The sequence below is a fragment of the Gopherus flavomarginatus genome, chromosome 3, assembly GCF_025201925.1.
Source record: "Gopherus flavomarginatus isolate rGopFla2 chromosome 3, rGopFla2.mat.asm, whole genome shotgun sequence".
Lineage (NCBI taxonomy): Eukaryota > Metazoa > Chordata > Testudines > Testudinidae > Gopherus > Gopherus flavomarginatus.
In genome coordinates, this window is record NC_066619.1 from 198026830 (window position 1) to 198052149 (window position 25320).

General features: G+C 41.5%; 1 protein-coding gene across 6 annotated transcripts in view; it reads right to left on the bottom strand.

The window, feature by feature from the left end:
* Positions 1–2183: 2183 nt before the first annotated feature.
* Positions 2184–25320, bottom strand: part of SLC10A7 (solute carrier family 10 member 7) — a 205101-nt gene continuing 181964 nt past the window's right edge. For 3 of the 6 annotated variants that reach the window (XM_050946545.1, XM_050946544.1, XM_050946547.1), the window contains one exon: positions 2994–5916. In XM_050946545.1, coding sequence (XP_050802502.1) covers positions 5528–5916 — 389 coding nt within the window. In that variant the 3' untranslated portion in view covers positions 2994–5527. Of the gene's footprint in view, positions 2449–2993; positions 5917–9958; positions 10105–25320 lie in introns of those variants that run through there. The other 3 variants (XM_050946543.1, XM_050946548.1, XM_050946546.1) reach the window with 3 other exon arrangements.

A 25320-nucleotide genomic window follows, 5' to 3' on the forward strand; every position in this document is an offset into this window, starting at 1 on the left:
AAATCTGGCCAAGGCACGCTTACCCTATGCATTAAGAGCTAAAAGAGATTAGACTATGGTTATTTCAGTAGCCATACAGCTCCAGTGTAATTAGATGTTTCACTCACTGCTGTTAACAGCTCATGTGCATTTACTTCCTTAAGTGAGCTGGGTCCCTTGTTTCCGCATATTAAATAAGCGATAAGTGAAATACAGCTCTTAGATTTTAGCAAGGTGGGTGTCAGAATCAGTAACCAGTCAGTACAATGGAAATCTGAAACAACCAGGTTCATTTCTGCCCAAATCTGTAGTAGAAAAGATTCTGCTCATCTAGTGGCTCTCTTGCTCATTTCATTGTCACTCTGTAGGTCGGATGGCTGACAGAGACTGCTATAGAAATCCAACTCAAAATATTTTGAAAACTTTGTCTCCACGGCTGAGAAAACTACGCGGTGACTCATGCCCTGGTCATTTCTGGACTCGAATATTGCAATTTAATGGTTTCTGAAACAGATATTCCACAGAGCCTGCAATTTGGGCAGGGTAGCAGCCAAGAGAGCACATCAACACCAAGTGTTTCCAACACATTTCCCCCATTTCTTTGATCACTGCATTGGCCACAAATTAAATTCCACTTCCTACTGAAGAGCTCACTCTCAACCACTAAGGCAAAGAAAATATTTAACAAGCTTGTTTTATTACCACTGCTTGTTCTCCAGCTTCTAGCATGAAGTAGGCTTGCATGTAGTGATGCCGCCTACTACTAGCTCTAGAGGGAGTGAGTTAGAGGACACAATGTCATAAACAGATTGTTAAGGGTTAATGTCTCTTGTACCTGTAAAGGGTTACAAGCAGGGAACGGGACACCTGAGCAGAAGACCAATCAGAAGACAAGATACTTTTAAATTTGGGCAGAGGGAAGCTTTTGTGTGTGTTCTTTGTTTGTTGTGTGTTCTTCTCTCGGAGGGTCTGAGAGAGACCAGACATTACTACAGGCTCTCTAAGTTTCTTTTCATATAGTAAGTAAAAACAGGCAGTTTAGGCTTTTTAATTGTTTTACTCTATTTGCAATTGTGGATCTGGCTGGTTAACTTTTGTGTGTGTAGTTGCTGGGAATATTTTGATTTGTATTGGTACTGGGGGGAAAGTCTCTTTCTGGTGTCTGTAAGCTATAGGACCCTGTATATTTACATCTTGAAGTTACAGAGATAATTCTTTACTTTTTCCTTTCTTTTATTAAAATATTTCTTTTTTTAGAGAACCTGATTGATTGTTTTTCCTTGTTTCCCTTGTGTTATTCCAGGGGATTGGGATAACTCACCAGGATGGGTGGGGGGGAGACGGGAGGGGGAGAGATAGAATCTCTCTTTGTTTTCCTTGAATCTGTTTGCCTCTTCGTAGAATGGAAGGGAGATGCTTCTCTGTATAGTGATTTAAGAGGTTGGATCAGTATCTCTCAGGATAGCCCAGGGAGGGAAATTCTGGGAGGGGGAAAGTTGGAGGAATGGTTTATTTCTCCTTGTTTTAAGAACCCAAGGGATCTGGGTTCTTGGGGTCCCCAGGGAAGGTTGGGGAGGTCAGAGTGCCCCAAAACACTATATTTTTGGGTGGTGGCAGTGCTATCAGATCTAAGCTGGTAATTAAGCTTAGAGGATTCAGGTGCTAGTATCTCATTTTCTGAACTCTAAGGTTCAGATCTGAGAAAGATTGCTATGACATGGATCCCACCACTGACACCATTTAAAAGTATCTTGTCTTCTGATTGGTCTTCTGCTCAGGTGTCCCGTTCCCTGCTTGTAACCCTTTACAGGTACAAGAGACATTAACCCTTAACAATCTGTTTATGACAGCAATGCACATCAGTTTTGTAGATGACTACTTTTTGTGGTAAATCATGGCACCATTGATTAATTTTCAGTATTTAAAACCAAGGCTAAAAATGTTTGACAGCACATATTTATAATTATTTGACACAAGTTTAAAAAAGTATGATACTGTGATAGTCTGATATAATTCTGTAGATTATGATTCAATACGAAATGCAATCCAGTGTTTTTTGTATTTCATTTTTTAATGCCAGAATAACATCAAAAAAAGAAAATTCTTCCACACATCACTTGCAAACATTTACATATTTTGGACTTATTTCTCTCCAGAGATGTATGCATAAACACATACACAGGTATGTATGTATGTATGTATGTATGTATACACACAATTTTTTATCCTGCTTTCTATTCTACTCCTGCATAAAATCATGCACACGTACAACTGAAGGTGAAAATTGTGATTAGGGAGCATACTACAAAGGTTTCCTCTTTCCCTGTTCACCAGAATAATTTATACAACTGTATTTTTGTGAAACCAAACTGCTGAATTCCTCTGTTTCTCTTCTGTGGATGGATACAAGTCATCAGTCTCTGCTGGGACTGCTGCTCTTTTAGCCTGTGTGCCGCACAAACTAAGCAACTGACACAGAAAGTACAAAAACCAAAAAAGTAGTGGGTCAGGATTTCAAAAGAATTAGAAAATTATTTGACTTGAACATACTACGTAGGCCATTATACTCTTTTAGCTTTGGAGCTTTGTTTATTCCAACACATAAGAGATGATTAGCTGTTCTGTTAACTTTTGATACGTAGAGTTGACAATACAATGTGTGATTTTTTTTGTTTGCATTGACAGTAATATATGGAACCTCAGATATGCAGAATGTAAGGCATTAATGAGTGAGCAGAATCCTGAAGTCCTAAACATAGTCCAAAAATATCATTTATATCAAAAGGAGTTTTAGTCTGAATATAAACTGCTGTATTTCTCCCAATAAATTTGAAGCCAAGGCCAGAAACATTCAGAAAATTTTCGAATCCTCTATTTATAAAACAGTACTATGTTAAATTAATTTCTTTAAATCTGACTACAACTTGCCATATCCTCTGCTTGGCTCTCACCTTTTCTGCTACATAAAAACAGGTCTTTGAAGTTATTTATATCAACAAGAAAAAGACTGTCTCTAGACAAAGAACTTTTTTCAATTTAATTAGTAAAATATTTTAAAAATTGTTCACACTTTTTTTTTTTAAAAAGGAACATGCAGAAAATTCACTGATAAAAGAATGAAACTTCAACTTACAACCCCGCACCCCAAACACAGACTCAGATAAGGAAGTTTGTCTTTCCCCTAATTTCACATTAACAAAACTAAGTCCCATGTGTTCCTTTTATAAAGACATGTAAGCGTAATTGAAGGCATAAAATGAACAGCTTAACCATCTTTAAACATAACAGAATATTTTGGATATGAATAATTAAGTTCCACTAAGTATGGATTTAAAAATGTATTTCAGATTTGCTTTATATCTCGTTCAAAACAATACATCCAACATTAATTTATGTAAAAACAGGAATAAACATACCATTTAGGCTGCTCTAAACCATCACTAATTACACTAAAGGATCTAACAAAATTATCTGGAAAATAGTCTTAAGAATATTTTTAACACAGTAAAATTATAACAAAGACAGACATTTTCAGTGGAATCTAAACTAGTTGTTGCATGTACTGAAGGCATTAGATTCAGTACAGAGAGGTAGATCAGTTGGAATATTAGCAGTGTATTGACTGTTTAGACAAGACACAACCAATGAAGGGGGAAAAAGCAACTGTGTGTGCTAGAATTCTTTTAATAATTTATAACAGTCAACCACAAACTCATGCTGTCTTTGGGCCTGATTCAACGTTTATTAAAGCCAATGGAAAGATTCACTGATCTCAATTGGAGCTGGATCAGGCCTTTTTATACTTTGAGGGTTCACAGACAGATTCATGGAAACAAAACAAAAAAGTTAGAATGGAACTGTGCCCTTTAGCCAACCCTTGGCTGCTCCCAGTGTTCTTAAGCATTAGGCAAACGAATTTTGATGCATATGGAGCCACTTTATTGAAAACGCTTATTATTTGGAGCTAAAAACTTACGTTTGATCTACTTTCGTAACTGGGTTTGAGCACACTTCTAAAGGCACACTTGTCAAAAACATCTTTGAGCTCACTGGCCACTGCTCTGTGCATTCTTTGCAGCTGAAAAGAAGCTTAGACAATACAGGCTCAGTCTTGCAAAGCACTGAGCACTCTGAACTCTCATTCGTGTTTCGTTTCATTGGGTCAACTCTAGTCAATGGAAACTGAGGACGTCAACACCTTGCAGGATCTTTGTTGCTTGCAAGTTTTATAATTAGGGACTGATGATTTCAAAACACATCACTGACAACCAGTAATAATAACGTCTGATATTTTAATCTCAATGGCAATGGAGCAGCCTACTAGAGACCTCTACTAACACAAGGCATCTCTGCTTGGCACCGAATGGAATCTTCTTATGTTAAACCAAGAATAACAGGAGAGATACAGCTAAAAATAATTTGACCAACACATGGGGACATGTATCCCAGGCATCTTAGGACAGATCATCAGCTGGTATAAATGTTCATAGCTCAATGGAGCTATGGCAGAGACAAACTGAGGATCTTCCCCTTTGTGTTTGCAGTGAGTACTTGCAATGCAATTGAGTGCAAGGGGAATAGTGACATGCAGGATACCTCTGAACTCTGTACTTTTATCTATTTTACTGTTCGAAGTTTACTTTTTTTCCCTTTTATTTTTTAATGGAAGTCACCACCACAATTCTAGCAGATAGGTACATCTTGGAGTCCATGTTAATGCACCCATTCTAATTGCTTGACGTTTTGAATAAAGTGCTTGTTGTTGTGTGTTCAACTATATACCTGTACTCCTTTCTTTCTGGGCATACATGTATCCCTGGTCCCTTTTCTCTGTTTATTAAAAAAAAAATCTATATTTTAAAAGAAAATATTTGCATTTGATTGTCAAATTAACCATGATAATGTTCTTGTTGTTAGAAGCTTCCTTCTTAATTTGCTTATAACCTTCTCAGTTAGAGAAAAAAACTGTCAACTTTCTTGTTCTCAAGAGGTTTATTAACATGGCAATATATAACTTAGTTTTGCTTTTACTATGGTAAAGATTCTATTTAAAACAGAGCAACTAAATTCTGTCACTGCAAATCTCTGTGTTGCATTTGGAAGAAAGAATAGGAAAAAAAAAACAATTTCTGTTCACCTTGGATAAATAATAAAAAACCCTCTTAGCTGCAAAACGCAAATATTTCACTCATAACTCAAGCACCAGACCATTTCTTTGAAGACACTTATGATGCACTTAAGATCTACAATGCCACGATATCATAATACGGAACTGAAAGAAATTTCTTGAGAAACCATTAACTTTGAAGGAATGTCTAGACAACTGTGTCAACAAATGCAAATAATTTATGCTTCTCAGCTCCTACCCAATGGATGGCCCCATGCTGAGTGTACACAAACTCAGAAGAAAAAGGCATGTCACAGTCATATGACTAGGGAGGATAAGAGAATCACATAAGAAATTCAAGTTAATCTTGAACAGAACTTCAGAAAGCACTGCTCTAAAGTTAGCCAGCACAGGGATGTGCCCTGGGTCATTTTAGCTAGTTTAAAACACTAACTTACAGGTGGTGCATCCTAGCTTCAAATGAGAGGTGATGAAGGGAACACAGCTTTTAATTATGATAATTTGTTCTGTTAGAAAAATAAAAACTAAATGACTACAAAATACTGTACAATCTCTTGCAGTAACTAACAAAGTGGCTTCTGGAAACAATGCTTTTGCCAAAAATGCATTTTTAAGGCACTTAAACAGATATATCTTTTTTAATATAGATATAAAAATAAAATATGCGCTAAAGCAACATTCACAAATACCAGTCTTCTCAATTATCTGTGTGTGTACAGTATAGTACATATATACATTCACTGAAACACGGACTCCTTCCATTGTTATACCTTCACCGGTGCTTTGGGCTGTCTTGTTAACTTCAGTGCCTTCAAACATGAAACAAAACAGTCATTTATTGCGTTGCTAAAGAATATAACCAAATACAAGGCAAGCTTTTATTTTAGTGGGTGTAAAGGTTTCAGTGTATTTCCAGGTGCCTCTGAGAAGCCATATTATCCAGCTTTATTACAGTTTATAACTGAAAGGTTCTAAGTCGTTTCCACTCAGTTGCAGAGTCAAGTTTTTCTTGCCGTGAAGGATTTTCATCTTACCTGGATGATAAAATCACTTGGCTCCAAACTGAGCTATGTGCCCCTGTGGAGGCAGAGCAGCACCTGGAGGGGGCAAATGCAAACTCCCCTCTACTTACTTTTCAGTCACTGTCATTCACTGAGGTGCTGGGGAGTTTAGTATTACAACTTTTGACTAGTACCTGTCTCCTTCATGAGTGGCAAAGCCCAGCAGGAGAGCACTGGAGCTGTTGGAGAAGAATGTCAAAGCATTTCTGCTGATGGGCTGAGTCTTAGCTATCCTTAAGATAGCAACTGGTAGGCTCTGCTCAAGGAACCATCTTGTGAGGCAGATAATCTAATTATTGGCCTGTTTTAAATTCCTTTTGGGACAGGTTGTTGAGAAGCTTAAGGAGAGGCTACTCAGAAAATATCTGGAGTCCTCGTATTCCCTTGACTTCTGATCATCTGGTTTCAGGCCTGATTATAGTACAGAAATTGTACCAGTTGCATTGATGGGTGATCGAATATCATTGCTTCCTTTCCAAGAAGTCCCAGATGGTAACAATAAGCAAATAGGTTATCAGTCCTGAGGTGTCTCACACAGTAGTTTTAAATACATTTAATGTCTGTATCAGTTCCTACAGCTTGTCAACCATCCCATTAAGTACTTTTACATGACTAGTTGCTGCCAATATGCTGACATCACCAACTCTACATTGCCATGATGCATGACCCAAGTTGAGCAAATTATTCCATGTCTAGCTGAGGCTCAACTCATACAACGGGGAAATAGTGCCTGTAGGTTGGCGGGGTGAGGCCTCTTGATTTAGGGAGTACACGTAGCGGTTTGTCCTCCGACTTACAGTGTTAGACCATAGCTGCTCCTAGATGCTCAGGTAGTAGCATCTGAACAGAGAAGCATGGCTTCTTTTTTGAGCGAGACCCTATTTTATTTATCCATGCCTCTGTCCTGCGGAGATAAAATTGCTGCAATGCACCACCCTACGTGGCACTTAATGTGGATTTCTATTTATTAAGTAGTTCGTCCTATGGCACATTACACCAGTGCTCTGTGATCTATACAAGCTTCCAATTAGCTTCTAGGTGAAAAATAAAGTGTTCAAAAAAAGCTTTAAATGACCTGATTACTTGAGAGGCCAGCTCTTTCCTGTGGTATAAGTCTGCAATTTCTATCCGGGATGGTGCTAGTCCTAATAGCCCATTGTTTTATAAAAGGTGGGGCGGGGGAGGAAGGACAGGACATTTTCTAAGAGAAGTTCTGAATTCTGGAAGTTAACTCACAACTCCTATAGGTCTTAGAGAGACTAGATTTGCTGACCCTTATCAGGGAATAGTCATGCTTTTTCCTGGGCTTATCCTGAAGGGGTACTTTAACAGATGTAAGTTGGTATGAGGATGGAGACTGTTATTTGGGGTGGGTTGATTAAATAAGTGAATTATATTTTGAGAGATGTGATTTGGTGAGTCTTTGTATTGCAAATATTTGTCCTTTAGTTTTATATATTTTCAAGCCTGTAAAAGCTCCTTGGAAGATGCTATTTAAAACCAATGTAAAAAATCCTTAAAAATAAACTGGGCATATGTAATGTCTCCCAACAACCACCAGCATTTAAAGACTGCCAAAATGTGGCCATTAGAAACTGTACTCTTGGATATTATATACCAAGGAGTTCAGGGGAGAGAGACAATTTCACATTTCGTTTGGGTAACAATTTCTTTTACTTTGTAGTTTGGCAGATTTTGCTGCCATATTTACAAGCTAGAAATATCCTACTGTAGATGAACCTCTAAATATTTAAATTCAATTTCATACAAGCAGATCACATGTACTATCATAATTAAGAAGAATGTCAGGGGAACTGAGAACTGTGACTGGATAACCGTCTCCCACTGCAAGAGAAATGCCAAAGTGAAGCCAAGGTGTTTATAGAAAATAATCATCAAGGTGATGATGACATGTTTATTTTCAAAGCAGGAGACCATTATCCAGTCACAACATTCAGTTCTATTGTAATTACTGCATCTGTACCAAAAACTTCATTGATTTAAAAAAAAAATAATTAAAATAATATTCATGTGAATAACCTAGGAGACCAAATGAAATATATTGGTGCAGCAGAATGACAGTTTCTCAAAATATCTTTATTGCACTATTATAGTTTGAGTAGATGACTTGTTTGGTGCTTAATGAATAAGAAACTAGTGCTTGGTGCAGCTCCGAAGGAGGGTGCAATGGTGGTTCTAAATCACTTTTGCTCTCCCTCAATCTTGTACCATCCCTGATGGCTACTGTAACTTGCAACAACTGCCAACAGCCTGAAAGGGCCTTTACACTACAAGTGGGGATCACAGATGTGCAGATTAGCTCCAGCCATACTCCCTATCCTGGCCACAGGAAGGAGTGAGGTGATACACGAGCAGTGTGGTGATCATCCTCAGCTATGCCAGTTTAACTGGGCTTTTTTGCAGGAATAGCACAAAGTTAGATCCAAGTTTAGCTGAAGATCAGGACTACTGTACTTTTATTGATAAAGTCTGCCTGAAAGGGCATTTTCAGGGCATGAAATTTTTAATCTGAGTTTTAGGCCGTGATTTCTAAAAGTGACTAGTGATTTTGGGTGCCCATTAAAGTGGCCCGACTTTTAGACCGTGTTGAGGATCCACTCTCTGGAAATTGGGACCGTCTGAGGTGTCTCAAGTTAGGAACCAAAACCGGAGGCCCCCCAAATCACTAGTTTGAAAATCTTAGCCTCCAAGTTTGATGCACGCATAGGACTGATAGCACTGGAAGCTGATGTCCTCTCTGGCTGCTGACTCAACAACCCCAACATTTTTGTTGAAAATTAAAATTCTGAAAATTTCAGTCAGCTTTCTTCTCTGCCTATTGAGAAGACTTAGGCAGTGGCAGTGTAAGCTTTCCCACACTGTGCTGAATCATACCTCAACTTTCACTTACAAGGACTCCCTGTATGGGTGAGAGTTTCCCAGTCTCCATACCCATTCAATCCTTGTCATTTCTGCTAACCAGAGGTGCCAATTAGTGTCCATCACGAGGATTTGTTTCCTGGTGTTGATATTTCTATGTTAGGAACTGGACAGACACCATTAAACTTATTTCACATGGACCACTGAACAGCTGTCAAATGGTAATAGCACCGATCACTGTTGTAATAAACTGAATTTGACCCATGGGTTAGAGATGAAAAACATCTCTGTATCATGTTACAGCCCTATGAACCAGACAATGCTATATTTTTGTTTTTAAAACTTGACATGAAATACCATTCATCCACCGAGTAATCTGTATATCTTTCATAAGTATAAAGGACAACATGATATTAGAAAACAATGAAAGCTTTAGTCCTGAATGATTTTAATTCATTGCATACAGGGCTCTCATTTAAAAACAAAACAACAACAAAACCCAGAAGATACACAGGACCTTAAAATGATATATATGAAATCTCATCAGAAGAGAAATTCCAAAGCTAGCTTTATTTGATAGAGATTGGCTCATGCTGCAAAGTTCAGATCTATCAAGGGCCTTCTTACTGGGTGTTTTCTGAGTCAGGTGCCTAAAGAGCAAGAAGCCAGCTGCAGAGGTCTGATCTGGATCTGAACTTCTCAAAAATCTGGGATGTCTGAATCCTGGGTTTTAATTCAGTCTTATTGTGAATATCAACACCATAAAACAAGAAAGGAACAAAGGAACCCTAGCCCAGTATCTACAAGAACACTGAAGGGTTTCAGAGTTACATTTACTTATTGTTATTTTTTCTTACATTAAAAAAATAGTACTCTGCATTATAAATATTATGTGGGAGCAATTTCTTACCTTCTGTCTAGAAACCATCCAAGATTTTATTGTTGGTACCAACACACTGCCAAGAAGAATCTGAGCTGGGTGATAGATAAGTAAGGGGACGGAAATTAAAGATAGGTGCTCATAGCCGGCAAATACTATCTTCAGCATTGGAATCCCTGTGGGCACAAAGACAGCAGACTTAAGATTCTGACTTTGCTTTTCACTTCAAAGATCACAGCAAAGCATTTTACATTTTACTAAGATTTCAAAAAGAACATTTCTGCAAGAATGAAGACACAGGAGAATCTTGTGAAAGGCAAAAAACCAGGTGATTCACACCAACTCCACTGAAGAGGACCCCATCCTCCTCTGGCAGCCTTAAAATACCAGAAAGGCTTCAAACATACGTTCCCTAATTAAGTGAAGTGATGCCAAGCTCCAGCCAGAGGTTTGATGCAGATTTGCACCTTGATGGAGAGTGATTGTGCAGGTGCTGGAGGGAGTCTTGGATTCTTTTTTTTTTTCTCTCCTTTGCTCTAGCCCCATTTTTCTCACTTGTTCCCTATGAACCTACCCATTTGCTCCCATTCATAATCTTCCTCCAGTCCTACAAGCTGTGTGGGAGCACTGTGCACCTACAAACTCCTGCCCCACTCCCTTTCCATAGAGAAGTGTTCAATCATCAGCCTTCCCTGCTCTGGTTGATGCTTATGGCTCAGGTAGAGCCAAGTGCCAGTCAAAGCCAACAGTCATTTGTTAGTGAGATATCACTTCTCATTCTGGCCATGAGTTTTCCAAGAAAGGGAGGAAGACAAACGTCCTAATGAACTAATGGGGCAGAACAAATCAGCTGAAGTAGTTAGCAGGGAACTAGGAAATGGTTAGAGTACAGAGGATGCTGGGGATTGGGAGGACTGGAAGTAAGGTCCCGAATGTAGGACATTTTTCCTAGGAGTCTTAATTTGAGCTCAACAGTGCCATTTCTATTACACTTTTCCAAGGAGAATCTTGACAGATAATCAATTTGTATGTCTCTGTCTGACTCAGCCATTATATACTAAAACAAGGTATCTTTTTAAATACTTGTTCTGTAAAATAAGTTTTAAAATATATATATAATCTGAGAGGATCTCTTTTTATGGAATGTTTTTCCATATAGGGCTGGAAATAAAACACAAAACTCTTCACCTCCAGGTCACTGATTCAACTCTAGGGAAAGGATGGGAGGGATGAGATCTGGGAAACTTTCATTACAAAACCTGAATAGGTGAAATTTTTATCACAAACCCAAACTTGGGTTTATAGAGGCTGGCAAACCTTAGCCGAGTTTGGAGGAAACATGAACCATCTGGATGGGGGGAGTCTAAATGAACCAAACCCAAGAAGTTTGGACAAATTGCCATGAGCCAAACCTGCAAAGCTCCACAGAAGTCTAGCACAGAATGCAAGAGATAACATCTGATGGCTATTCAATGATTTATGTGTAATGAGCTTCTGATATGAGCTCCATCCCCAGTGGACAAGTGGCCACATGACACAAATCATCTGCAGAATTAACACTACTGATGGTAGCCTAAAAAGAGAGATGAAGGCATGAACACGTCACTGGAGGATCAACCACATGCTCCCCCTGTAGTGGGTCTGGCCATGGTTGCGGTTCATTGACAGGGCAGTGTGCAGAAACTTGGGCAGATGCTATCTGTGCTCTGCCATGTGGATACAGAAAGATACAGGATATCATTGAGACCTCAGCCTACCACCTTTCAGAAGCACTTCATGGTTACTTACCATTTAAAAGAATACATTATTTTGTGTAAAGATGAAATAGAATGTTATCCAGGTGTTTACTTCAAACATAGCATTGTTCAAAATGTTGCTTTTAAGACAAAGAAAATTATTACTACGCTCCACCAAACAGGGGTGCAGACAGAACACGTAACCTATCGGTGCCTTGTTTGGACCATAGAGAGGATCACACATGAAAGTACCAGCTATTCCCTAGGGAAGCCTTGAGAATTCATCCCATTTTATCCTTGATTTAAATGTCACTCCAGGGGACTCATACCTTGGCCTTCATCCTTCCAGACAAGGTGAGCTGAACAGATCTTCTTTCTAAGTCCATCTATGAGGATCCTTAATTGGCCAGAGAGTAACTATTGAGCTGGTGAGACACTTCTTCACTCCCACCAGCTGAGGGCTTGGATCCACCAAAATTACTACTTCTAAAAAACACTAACTTCCCCCTTCATTCGTGAATTCTTCCTCTTACTGTCCTCTCAGACCGAGAGCTGTCTCCCTCCCTAGTTAGGCAGCATAAAATCTACTTGTCCCACATTCACAGCTCCAGCTAATCCTGCTCCATGCATGATGCTCAGATCTAAAGATGCTGCCTGAACTCATCCTTATTCATGGTGCCTCGGCTCAGGAGCTCCTTTTAATCCAGATTATCAGTTTCTTTACATAAAACTACTAATACTGGTTCCAGTCCTTCAAGACCATACTTATAACTAGGAGTCTTTACTCATGTGAGTATTCCCAGTAAAAAACCAGTAACATAATAAGGGTCTGCAGGACTGGGTCCAATATTATTAAACAAACACCTTCAAACAACATTATGGGTCTATCATCAACCCAAAAGGGAGAGACATTTTAAAATTGGTTTTGTTGTGCCATATCTCAATCAAAAGAATGCGAGTCCTGCTGGACTTCTGAAAGGCCTGGAGGATTCATGGTAACCTGCAGCAGAATGAGAGCTCACCAAGGTGCAGGGATGAAAGATCTTTCAAGGGCTTTCTGGGGCTAGTGAATACACTATATTTGGATAGACTCCTATGTTGGATACTTGCATTGCAAAGAAGTATCATTTGCTACACATGCCCACCATGCTGTTTTTGCACACTGAAAACAGTTTTATTGCATAACAATTTGCCATCCCAAACTTTAGAACCTGAAGCATAAAAAAAAAGTATGGTCCTCTAAATACAAGAAAGCAATCTGAAAAATGTCTTAATTGCTGAGCATACTACATTCAACTTGATGATGATGATAATAATAATACTGTACTTAGCATTTAGATAGCCCAGATTTATCCAGAGATCTGAATGTACTCTACAAAGGTGAATAAGCTGCATTATTTCATATTTACATATGGAGAAATGAAGACAGAGAGCTTTAATGGCTAGCCTAAGGTCACACAGGAAACTAACAGCAGAAGCAGAACTAGAACTCTGACTCTCAATTCTGTCCCAGATCCAAAGTGATGGACATGTTCTTTGAAGTCCTGGGGTGAGAACAAACATAAGAAATGTTAGCCTAAAAGTTGATTTTTTGGGGGAAAGTTATGAGTTAGTAAAAACTGGGAAGTAAAATGAAGGCTGCCATCCATAACTACAAAATATTATAACTAGTGTGACAATATAATTAGATTGTTGGGTAGTAAGTGATCCTTAATCATGGATTGTTTAGATACATGTCACAACAGTAGCTCTTTGTGAGCTATTAATGTGCAATTAGAGTAAAGTTCCACAATTTACCAGGAAAAGCTGACTGGGGGTGGAGTAAATTTTCAGGTGTGTATTAATTAAGAAAAAATCCTGTTAATTTTTTATGCAGCTCCCGTTTACTGCAAACCCAGCCTTTGCCAGCTTTTAAGTGTTTGTACTAAATATGGAATCGGGGAGTAACATAGATTGGATGCTCAGAACTCATGTCAGTAATGGTGAAAACGAAGTGTTGGAAGTCTGGCTTTTCACTGGCTAAAAATTATTCCCTAATTTTTTTTAAAAATGATAAACACAAATGTTTGTGTGTAATGTGCCAAACAATACTTAAAATGCCTTCGATGCCAGTAAGAGTCCATAGGACTGTAGCTGTAGTTCTATGTAAAACTAAGCCATTTATAAAATAGAAGTATCCAAAGATGTTACCATATACCAGGTAAGAAAATCTTGCAAACTCCTAATTGGGAAAAAAATACATAATTTTTAAGGCACAAGAGAAGAAAGACTCAAATTGGAAACCTGTTATGTTATTTTGCCCTTCTGGTTTCTTTTTAAAATGATATAAACCAAACAAGAAAACAAAGAGAGCCCTCATCTCCATTCCTGGGCCGAAGATGTATGCGAAGTTCCAGCCTGCAATGTATTTTTTATGCCGAGGTTGTGAACTGCTGTTAACTGAAGTTATAACAGAAACACTGACTGAAACAGTAGTGACATGAGCAGGTGCTGCCATAACAAAAACAGTAAAGTGAAGGGGATGAATTTAAATCTTTCAGATGGATAGCAAGGAACGAAGGTGCTAAGCAAAAAGGGTCTGGTTATCTTTATTTTGGTCTGTCCGCTCCTGTTTTGCTCATCACTTATAGCATGCTACTACTGACTCTAATGTAATAAGATAGCTACAGTAAGACTAAAGTAGTTCAGTATAAATTTGCACAGCATCAGAGCACACACATTAAAATAAAATAAGGTCAGTTAGTCACCTCTCAAGTTTTCTCAAAATACTTTAAGAGTTTCTCACCTCATTTTTCTTAGATCTTGTTAGCATATATGTGCAGTCCTATGGATGGTTTAAATGTGGTTATATGTACCCAGACATATATTGCTGTATGCTCTGGGTGGTGGGTTTTGTTGTTTTGTTTTTTCTTAAGAGTCACTGGACCAGATTTTTCCTCACACTTGTGTAATCTGATTGACTTCACTGGGGTCAGTCCTGATTTACACTGCTATCAGAGGGTAGGAAATCAGGCCTGTCCTTTATTTTTTGCTGGGATTTTAGACTCTGCTATGGCTTCACTGTATGATCTCCATGACGTAAAGCAGAGGTGGCCAAATATTCTGACAGACATGTGGTCAGAGACAAACACATTCACCTCCAAGAAAAGAGGGAGCCATGGAGCCTAGTTAGGTGAGAAGACAGCACCTCACAGGATCAGGAGATGAAAAGAAGAAAGGAGGAACACCAAAGATTGTCCAAAAAAATGTCATCACTTCTGGTGAAAAAATAATTATCTAAACACTTAACCATCTTTCCAGCCAGATTTTCTCTGTTTCTTGCTCCATTGGGCTTGTTCCTTTGTTTTCCCGCTCCTGTCTGCTCTCATTGTTCCTGTGTTCCGTCTCAGTCTTTGGTTCCTGTATTCTCACGGGCTATCTTTTCTTCTTCTTCTGGCCCTTGATGTTCTCCCTCACCTAACCTTTCTGTTCCTGCATACTCTCTTTTCTTCATTTTCTCAGCTCTTGCCCTTTTAACCGGTGTTCTTCTGCTGCATGAGGGTCCCAATTCTCCTCTTACTTACAGCAGTGAGAATCAAGTGTAATTCTGTTGAAGGCAAGGTGTAACACCCATGTAAATGGGTGTTATGAGAGGAGTGCCAGGCTTGTGGCGCTGGATTCCCATTTTTTCCTGATGTTTCTGCTCTTTTCCCATGTCTTTCACCACTCTTTTACTACTAACATTAAAGCACGTTGTGATACAGTGCTAGGGGCCTAGAGCTGACCCAGTGCTCCGGTCACTAAAGGTATCAGCTATTTCCCTCCTGGAGTGGAATTAATAGGGGGGATGGATGCTCAATGGCTTAGTTAGACAAGAGGCTGACCAGCTAATGAAAGCAATCAACCAGTCAGCTGGGGAACAGTTAAAAGGACAAGAAAGAAGCACAAGAAAGTGGCAGGCAGAGACCAGGGGATACAGGATTTCAGGATGGGGTGATCTTCCCTTCTCACTCTCCAGAGAGTGGGTTAAGGGTGGGAAGTTTGCTTTCAGTTGTATGTGGCTACACAAGGCTGTACTGGTGAATTGGTGGAAGGGATCTAATAAATAATATGGTGGGGCTTGTGTCTACCCTGGTTTGTGGTGATTCAAAGAGTGGAGAAGGCAGCTTGTTACCTATGTGTGGAGTAGATATGTGAGTAGGAGAAAATCTGTTTGCCCAACCTCCATGACTATTAACATGGCCAGCAACAACAGTGGGGTAGCTACAACACAAAGGGACTGAGTGGGTGTGCCAGAAAAGCTCTTTTGCTCCCCTCACCTATGCTGATTTGGCCCCAAGATAGTAGTTTGGACATCCCTGATCTAAGGCTACTGGTTCCCAAATAACTAACTGGAATCCATTTTCCCTTCCCCCAGCCTTGCACCCAGTGTAACCTCACACATTATTCACTTCCTTTCTCTCCCTCCATTGTTACATTCACATTTTCTAGTTCCCTTTATACAAGGTCCTATGAAAATACCATGCTGCACTTCATTACATTTAGTTAACTGTAAAATAATAAAAAAGTCCTACAAGATTTGAAGATATTTTTAAGCAAATTTAAATATAGGGCTCTTTTCATCTAGCTATCATTGCAGTCATATAAATGAAGCAAATTAATTTTAATGCTCCAAGGTACTGATTCTGTGTCACCATGGCTGACAGGATCCAACCAGACTTTATGAGATGGCATTTGACTTTATGGAAGTGAGCATTATGCACGCATTTACAATTTTACAGGGACTTTAAGCTGTCATGCTGAAAAATGTTTATAAAACATTAATCAAAAGGTGCCTCTTTAATACAATGCATTGTCTGAAAGATGTTAGAAGGCACATATTGTAAATGGATTCTTTTTCTGACTAAAGTAATTTCTACCAAAAGCATTTCCCCACTGCTATACAAGTACACAGTGTGGATAGATAAAGAGCACTTTCTCAGCACATTACTACCTGATCCAAACACTTGGGAAATCACTAATGTACAGCATGCCATATTTCCATGTCACACATGACACATTTGTCTAAAATTACCCAACAGAGTTTGACATTGCAGCATATTCCATAGCGGAGCTTTCAACTGACATCTGCCAAGTAAGAACTTCAAGTAAGAGCTTTCTTCTTCTAACAAGCAAGTAAGAGTTTTCTTTTATCCTATACCCATGATGGAGAGGATAAAACAGTAAGTACTGGAGCTCAGTTTTTCTATTTTAATGTGTTTATTTTATGCTCCCTGAATTTGGAAGCTTCCTCATAGCAGCATTTCATCACTTGCTGTTTTCTAAAGTACTGCTGTGATTTGAGAGAACTTAATATAACATTTTATTGCTACCAAAATACAGGCTATTATCCTTCACCCCCAAACCCGAATTATTGCTAGCCGCTATACTTATTTACTTTATTGTTCAGTTTTTTCCCCTTAAATGTCTCTATACCAAACCATTTATCCTAAAATTTTATCACTTATATTACTGAACCACATTCCAAATCACTTGTGCATTGCACATATGAGAAATTGCAGTATTTTTACTCGGAAAAACATATCGGGAACAACAGAAAGAGAATATCACTGAAAGTATGGACACACAAGCCATTCAGAAGATCAGAGGAAAAAGTAAATATCACCAAAGCAATGACAATAATTAGAATACAGTCCTTGGTCTGTGGATTTGTAATATTCTATTCTACTTGTCAATACATTTCTAGTGAGTCAATTACCACGGTATCGAAGTGTCATATACAAGAAATAAGACATTATAGAGTTACGAATAATAGCTTCTCTGCCCCTTTCCAAGGTATACTGTCTTTCTGCAGGATCACTTTGGAAGTTGATTACAAAAGGAGGAATGCCAGGACATTTAGCAGCCTTCTTTATGAAGGAAATACCTGTTCAGAGAGGTGAGTCTTGTATTTGGATCTGTCTGAGACGGGGAAGACACCAGCGCAGTTCGATTGCCAGTAGCAGGGAGTTTCATAAGATCCCGCCACTAAGAACACACTGCCAAACAGCCTCTGAGAATTCCCCTAATGGTTTTGCCAGCCACATCTTCCCTGCTATGGCAGTATTCTCAAAGGGGTGCAGAAAGGTAGTCATGGACATGAGTAGGTTCTAACCTATTTAGGATTTGGAAGTTGAGAACAAAGCTGTTAAAGCAGACAAGGACTTGGATGGGGAGCTGCTGTTGAGCACAGTGTACTGGTGATGTAGTGAGATCAGTCTGTCTTGTTCAGAGGAGACGTTGCATGTTGTACAAGATGGAGCTTTCATGTTTATCCTAGACAGAACACACTAATAGTTTAGCTTTGAGGTGACATAGGACATATTAATATGGCTAGGTCTGTGTCCTCAAGGAAGGAACACAACTTCTGGTTAGCTGTAGATTGAAGAAGGGGTTTCTGGCCACTGTTTTTTAAAACTTTGAAACTGCACACCACTTTGATTTATTCATTATGTGGCATATGCAATGCATTCAAGCCAAGCCATACCATTCTTATCAACAATGTTCAGCGCATGAAGACCTCCAGGAAGTTAAGTCATTTTGCATTCCTCAAGAATGTGTGTCATGGTTTGTGCCTGCTCACACTGACATAGTGGACTGTCTCTTAAACCACTGAAATTCTGCTGCAGCACAAATTCCATGAATGAAATTGGTTGAGAAGGCTCTACTGCCTTCATGGTAAATCAAACCTGGGTTGACGTTGAGTCAGAGACAAGATAATTATTTGTCACTTTCTCTGCAGACCATGAAGCTCGCCACGCATCCTCTACCATAAATCCCTCACCCAGTAAACTTAGCTACAATGGATGCCGTGAGGGCAGACAACCATATGGTGGATCAATGAAGTCTCTAATTAATGGTATTAATGGTAATGTGGCATATCATGCAATTTTGTCATAAGCTTTGCTACTCTTTCATCTCTGCGAACACTGGGTGGAGCAATATTGCAGAGAACTAGTAACCATGGTGGAGTAGCTTTAAGTGTGCCTGAAATAATACACTGGGTGGAATTAAGTTGTACATTGATCATCCTTGTGTGAGATGAGCTAGCCCATACTGGAGCGCAGTACTTCACTGCCGAGTAACAGAGTACGAAAGCTGAAGTGCATAATGTTTGGGTGTTGGCGCCCATGTCGTTCTGGCCAGTTTTCCAAGCAGGCTGTTGTCTGTTTTGACCTTAGTCATTGTCTTTGTAAAATGATAGCGATATGCGAGAGTCCTATCTAACATAATGCCTAGACCAGGTGTGACTCATTCTTTATTTGCTGACCATTGAAAACTACATTCAGCTCTCTGCCTACTTGTGCATGTTGTAAGAACTGCAAAGAGTTACAAAAGGATCTCTCAAAACTGGGTGACTGCGCAACAAAATGGCAGATTAAATTCAATGTTCATAAATGCAAAGTAACACACATTGGAAAACATAATCCCAACTATACGTATAAAATGATGGGGTCTAAACTGGCTGTTACTACTCAAGAAAGATCCTGGAGTCATTGTGGATAGTTCTCTGAAAACATCCACTCAGTGTGCAGCAGCAGTCAAAAAGCAAACAGAATGTTGGGAATCATTAAGAAAGGGGTAGATAGTAAGGGATAGAAAGTAAGGCTGTGAGTCTGTTACAGAGTCATAACTTTCTGTGACCTCCGTGACTTCTGCAGCGGCTGGTGCTGGCTTAGGGGATGCCTGAGCTGGGCATCCCCTGAGCCAGAAGCAGCATCAGTTTGGGTGAGTGGGAGGAGGCTCAGGCTAGGGGCAGGGGCTTGGGGTGTGCAGGGAGGCACTTACTTCAGGGTGGGAGGCTCCCTGGCTCCCACTGGCATGGTCCCACTGCAGCTCCTAGGCAGAGGAGGGACTAGGAGGCTCCGCACTGCGTGCTGCCCATGCCCACAGGCCCCGCCCCCGTAGTTCCCATTTGCTGCGGTTCCCGGCCAATAGGAGCTGTGCAGCTAGTGCTTGTGGCAGGAGCAGGGCGTGAAGCCCTCTGGCCCCTCCGCTGCCTAGGAGCTGAAGGGACATGTGGAGCCAGGAAGGGAGTCCCTTCCAGCCCCGCCAACCCTCCCCCCTCAGCACCAGCAGGGGTCCCAGGCCACTTCCTGCAGCACCTGCTGCATGCCTGACTGCCCCCAACAGAGTGCCTGTGGTCTGCTGCCTAAGTTTTATTTAGGGGTATATAGTAAAAGTCACGGACAGGTCACAGGCTGTGAATTTTTGTTTACTGCCTGTGACCTGTCCATGACTTGTACTAAAAATACCAGTGACTAAAATGTAGCCTTAATAGGACAGAAAATATCATATAAATATCTATATAAATCCCTGGTATGCCCACATCTTGAATACTGTGTGCACATGCAGTCGCCCCAACTCAAACAGGATATATTGGAATTGGAAAAGGTTCAGAAAAGGGCAACAAAAATGACTAGGGGTAGGGAGCGTCTGCCATATGAGAGATTAATAAAATTGGGACTTTTCAGCTTGCAAAAGAGATGACTAAGGGGGGGATATGCTAGAGGTCTATAAAATCATGACTGGTGTGAAAGAAAGTAAATAAGAAAGCGTTATTTACTCCTTCTTATAACACAAAAACTAGGGGTCACCAAATGAAATTAATAGGCAGCAGGTTTAAAACAAACAAAAGGAAGTATTTCTTCACACAAGGCACAGTCAATCTATGGAACTCTTTGCCAGAGGATGTTGTGGAGGCCAAGACTATAACAGGGTTCAAAAAAGAACTAGATAAATTAATGGAGGATAGGTCCATCAATGGCTATTAGCCAGGATGGGAAAAGATGGTGTCCCTAGCCTCTGCTTGCTAGAAGCTGGGAACAGATGACAGGGGATGGATCACTTGATTACCTGTTCTGTTCATTCCCTCTGGGCACCTGGCACTGGCCAGTGTCAGAAGACAGAAGACTGGGCTAGATGGACCTTTGGTCTGATCCAGTATGGCTGTTCTTATGTTCCATCAACAATGCCCAGGTCTGTAGCCTGATCAACCTAAAAGTATTAACGTGGATGTTTTCCCTCTGCCTACTGGCATAAGAAGAGCCTTCATCTGCGCAATTAGCACTTTTTTGATGCCATATCTACGGCTGAAGTCTGACTAGGAAGAGTCCAGGTGCAGCTGGGGTTATTTTGCCACTGCCTTCTCGATAGCATCTAAATTATGCTCAAAGAATCCCTTGCTTAAAGTATTTTAAGAGGTGAGGAACTGAATACATTTTCAGATCTCAATTCAGTTTCAACATGGGGAGGAAGGACAAACTGAGGCAGCAGCAAAAGAAAAAAATGCCTAAGGAGGAAGTTGCACAACAAAAAGGTGAGAGATTAAAGGAGCTTAATGGGACAACATGAGAAAGTCACAAACAGGGGACAGTCCTTCAGATGGAAGTTTTGGCAGGCCTGCATTTATCCAAATGAACAAAAACACTTTACTTTCATGCTGTGCATTGAAGAAAGGACAATGGCCTAGATTCACAAAGATACTCAGGAGTCATGACACTGAGCACTGAGGCACCTAACTTATGTGCCTGGAAAATCACAGGAACAACACTCTGATCCACGAAGCCTGAGTTAATGCCTAAATGGGGAGACAGTCACAAAAGCCAACATACTAGGTGGTTTTCCTGTTGAAATCCCTTCTCCTCATCAGTTGCAGGGGGAATTTGAACGGGGGGTCTTCCATATCCCAGTTGAATACCCTAACCACTGGGCTAAAAGTTGTGAGGGAAGTCCTCTCTCTCTCCCTCCTCTCCCATTACCCTCGCTGTCTTGTGTGAACCTGCTTGAGGGGCCTGGTCTGATAGGTGTGCGCAGAGCCAGATCAGGCCCCACACAAGTTATGCAGGTGAATTTTTGTCCTCCTTGGTTTGTGAATTGCTCTGGGATTTAGATGGGAGATATGTGCCCAAAGTTGAGGCCAGAGGCAGAAACAAAAGAGCAGAGAGAACTTTTTACTGCAAAAACATAGGTGCTGAGTGCGTTCAGAGGCACCCACAGGATTCAGCAGAAGTTTTGTGACTAGCAGTGGAGCCTAAAGCTGGGACTTTGGTGCCTAAGAACCTTTGTGAATCTAGGCCAATGACACTAGAGCATTCAAAATAGAGCTCACACGGCTCTAGCATGAGATTGGGTGCCTGTTACTGCCTTTGGGAGCACAGCACTACTGGGATACAGATGAATTGCTGAGTACCCTGTCAACATATTACATTGGCCCCAAAGTTACCTGGGGATGCAGGAGAATCACTTTTTGAAATTCAGTCCTGTCTGTGTGAGATTCATACTGGCTGCAAGAGATTCAATGGGTCTTTGATACACTGGCCTGGTCTACACTACGCGTTTAAACCGATTTCAGTAGCGTTAAACCAATTTAACCCTGCACCCGTCCACACGAGGCCCTTTATATCGATATAAAGGGCTCTTTAAACCGGTTTCTGTACTCCTCCCTGACGAGAGGAGTAGCGCTGAAATCGGTATTGCCATCTCGGATTAGGGTTAGTGTGGCTGCAAATCGACGGTATTGGCCTCCGGGCGGTATCCCACAGTGCACCACTGTGACCGCTCTGGGAAGCAATCTGAACTCAGATGCACTGGCCAGGTAGACAGGAAAAGCCCCGCGAACTTTTGAATTTCATTTCCTATTTGGCCAGCGTGGAGAGCTCAGCATAGGTGACCACTCAGAGCTCATCAGCACAGGTAACGATGCAGTCTCCTGAGAATCGAAAAAGAGCTCCAGCATGGACCGCACGGGAGTTACTGGATCTGATCGCTGTATGGGGAGAGGATTCCGTGCTAACAGAACTCCGCTCCAAAAGACAAAATGAAAAAACATTTGAAAAAATTTCCAAGGCCATGATGCAGAAGCCACACCAGGGACTCAGTGCAGTGCAGAGTGAAAGTTAAGGAGCTCAGAAAAGCCTACCAGAAAACCAAAGAAGCAAACAGAAGGTCCGGGGCAGGGCCGAAAACATGCCACTTCTACGCTGAGCTGCATGCAATTCTAGGGGGGTCCGCCACCACTACCCCACCCCTGTCCGTGGATTCCAAGGTGGGGGTGGTAATCTCAGCCATGCCTGAGGATTCTGCGGACGGGGAAGATGAGGAGGAGGAAGAGGAGGACGAGCTTGCAGAGAGCACACAGCACTCCGTTCTCCCCAACAGCCAGGAGCTTTTTCTCACCCAGACGGAATTACCCTCCCAGCCCTCCCAAGCCAGTAGCCCAGATAATGAAGCCATGGAAGCGACCTCTGGTGAGTGTATCTTTGTAAATATAAAACATGGTTTAAAAGCAAGCTTTTTTAATGATTAATTTGCCCTGAGGACTTGGGATGCATTTGCGGCCAGTACAGTTATTGGAAAAGTCTGTTAACATGTCTGGGGATGGAGCGGAAATCCTCCAGGGACATCTCCATGAAGCTCTCCTAGAGGTACTCCAAAAGCCTTTGCAGAAGGTTTCTGGGCAGGGCAGCCTTATTCCGTCCTCCATGGTAGGACACTTGACCATGCCATGCATGTAGCAAGTAATCTGGTATCACTGCATGACAAAACCTAGCTGCGTATGGTCCCGGTGATTGCTGGCATTCAAGCAACGTCCGTTCTTTATCTCGCTGTGTTATCCTCAGGAGAGTGATATCGTTCATGGTAACCTGGTTGAAATTACAGAATTTAATTAAGGGGACAGAGATGGCCATTCCTAGTGGGCTGTTTGCCTGTTGCTTAAAAGAAATCCTTCCTTGCAGGTAGCCAAGCAGGGGGAGAGGAGTGGGGGGGGGGAATGGCACTAAGCTTTTTCACGTTTGGCTAGCAGGGATCTTCCCTGCTACTAGCCACGTGGTGGCGGGGGAAGGGGGGTGTTTAGCAGTGATCTTCTATGATACCTGCCACGCGGTGGGGGGAGGGGTAAAGCGATCATCGCAGAGAATTGGAGGGCGGGGGTGGTGGTTTCTGCTGCTGCATGTTAACAGGAAAGAAGCAGCACTGAATGGGATTTGTTTGGTATTTGGGAAAGGAGGGCACTGTGTATATGAAGGCTGCAGAAGCCGAAAGATAATGGCTTACCATGGCCGCATGGAAGCTGAATTCTGCTGCCCGGACGGACCTGCGTCTGTGAGATCTCTAACACCAGAGCCGCAGGCACTCAATATTAAGATGCAAAATGCGACCTTGTAGTGAAATCACATGTGCTATGTAAGGTGAATAGTGTTGTTCACCATGAAAGAGTATAAGCATTGTTCTGTAAAATGTATCTTTTTAAATACTTCTCTCCCTTTTTTCCCTCCCTCATGCAGCTGCAAATTTTTCAAGCCTCTCTACTCCATCCCGAAGGCTATCTCAGATAAGGCAGCGGAAAAAAAAAGAGGAGAGACGAAATGTTCTCAGAAATCATGGAAGTGACCCACAATGAAAGAGCTCATCTGAATGAGTGGAAGGACGTGGTATCAAATTACAGGAAAGATGCCAGTGACCATGAGGACAGGAGGGACACTCGAGATGAGAGGTGGCAGCAGGAAGATCAGAGGCGTAGGCAGGAAGATCAGCGGTGGCGGGATGCAATGCTGGGGCTGCTGCGTGATCAAACTGATATCCTCCGAAGTCTGGTGGAGCTTCAGGAACAGCAACAGGGTCACAGAGTGCTGCTGCAGCCCCTGTGTAACCACCCTCACCATGTTCCATACCCTCCTCACCCAGACATGTAAGAATGCGTGCGGGGAGGATCCGTGCGCCCGCCCACTCCACCCCCGTGGACAGCCCAACCAAAAGGCTGTTATTACTTTGAAAATTTTTTAGTGGCCTTTTCCTTCCCTCCTATCCTCCTCCCAAACCACACCCGGGCTACCCTGTCAGTTCTCTCCCTCTTTTTATAATGACTTAATAAAGAATACATGATTTTTAAACGACAGTGAATTTATTTGCTTAAGCAAGCTGTAATCGAAGGGGGAGGGTGGGATGCTTACAGGGAATGAGTCAATCAAGGGGGGGGGGTTCATGAAGGGGAAACAAACACAGCAGTCACACCGTACCCTGGCCTGTGATGAAACTCATTTTCAAAGCTTCTCTGATGTGCACCGCTTCCTGGTGTGCTCTTCTAATCGCCCTGGTGTCTGGCTGCGAGAAATCAGCTGCCAGGTGATTTGCCTTAGCCTCCCACCCCGCCATAAAGGTCTCCCCCTTATTCTCACAGAGATTGTGGAGCACACAGCAAGCAGCAATAACAATGGGGACATTGGTTTGGCTGAGGTCTGAGCGAGTCAGTAATGTGCGCCAGCGTCCCTTTAAATGGCCAAATGCACATTCTACCACCATTCTGCACTTGCTCAGCCTGTAGTTGAACAACTCCTGACTACTGTCCAGGGTGCCTGTGTATGGCTTCATGAGCCATGGCATCAAGGGGTAGGCTGGGTCACCCAGGATAACTACAAGCATTTCAACATCCCCAACTGTTATTTTCTGGTCTGGGAAGTAATTCCCTTGCTGCAGCCGTTTAAACAGAATAGTGTTCCTGAAGACGCGAGCGTCATGAACCCTTCCTGGCCATCCCACGTGGATGTTGGTGAAACGTCCCTTGTGATCCACCAGTGCTTGCAGCACCATTGAAAAGTACCCCTTGTGGTTTACATACTGGGTGCCCTGGTGCTCCGG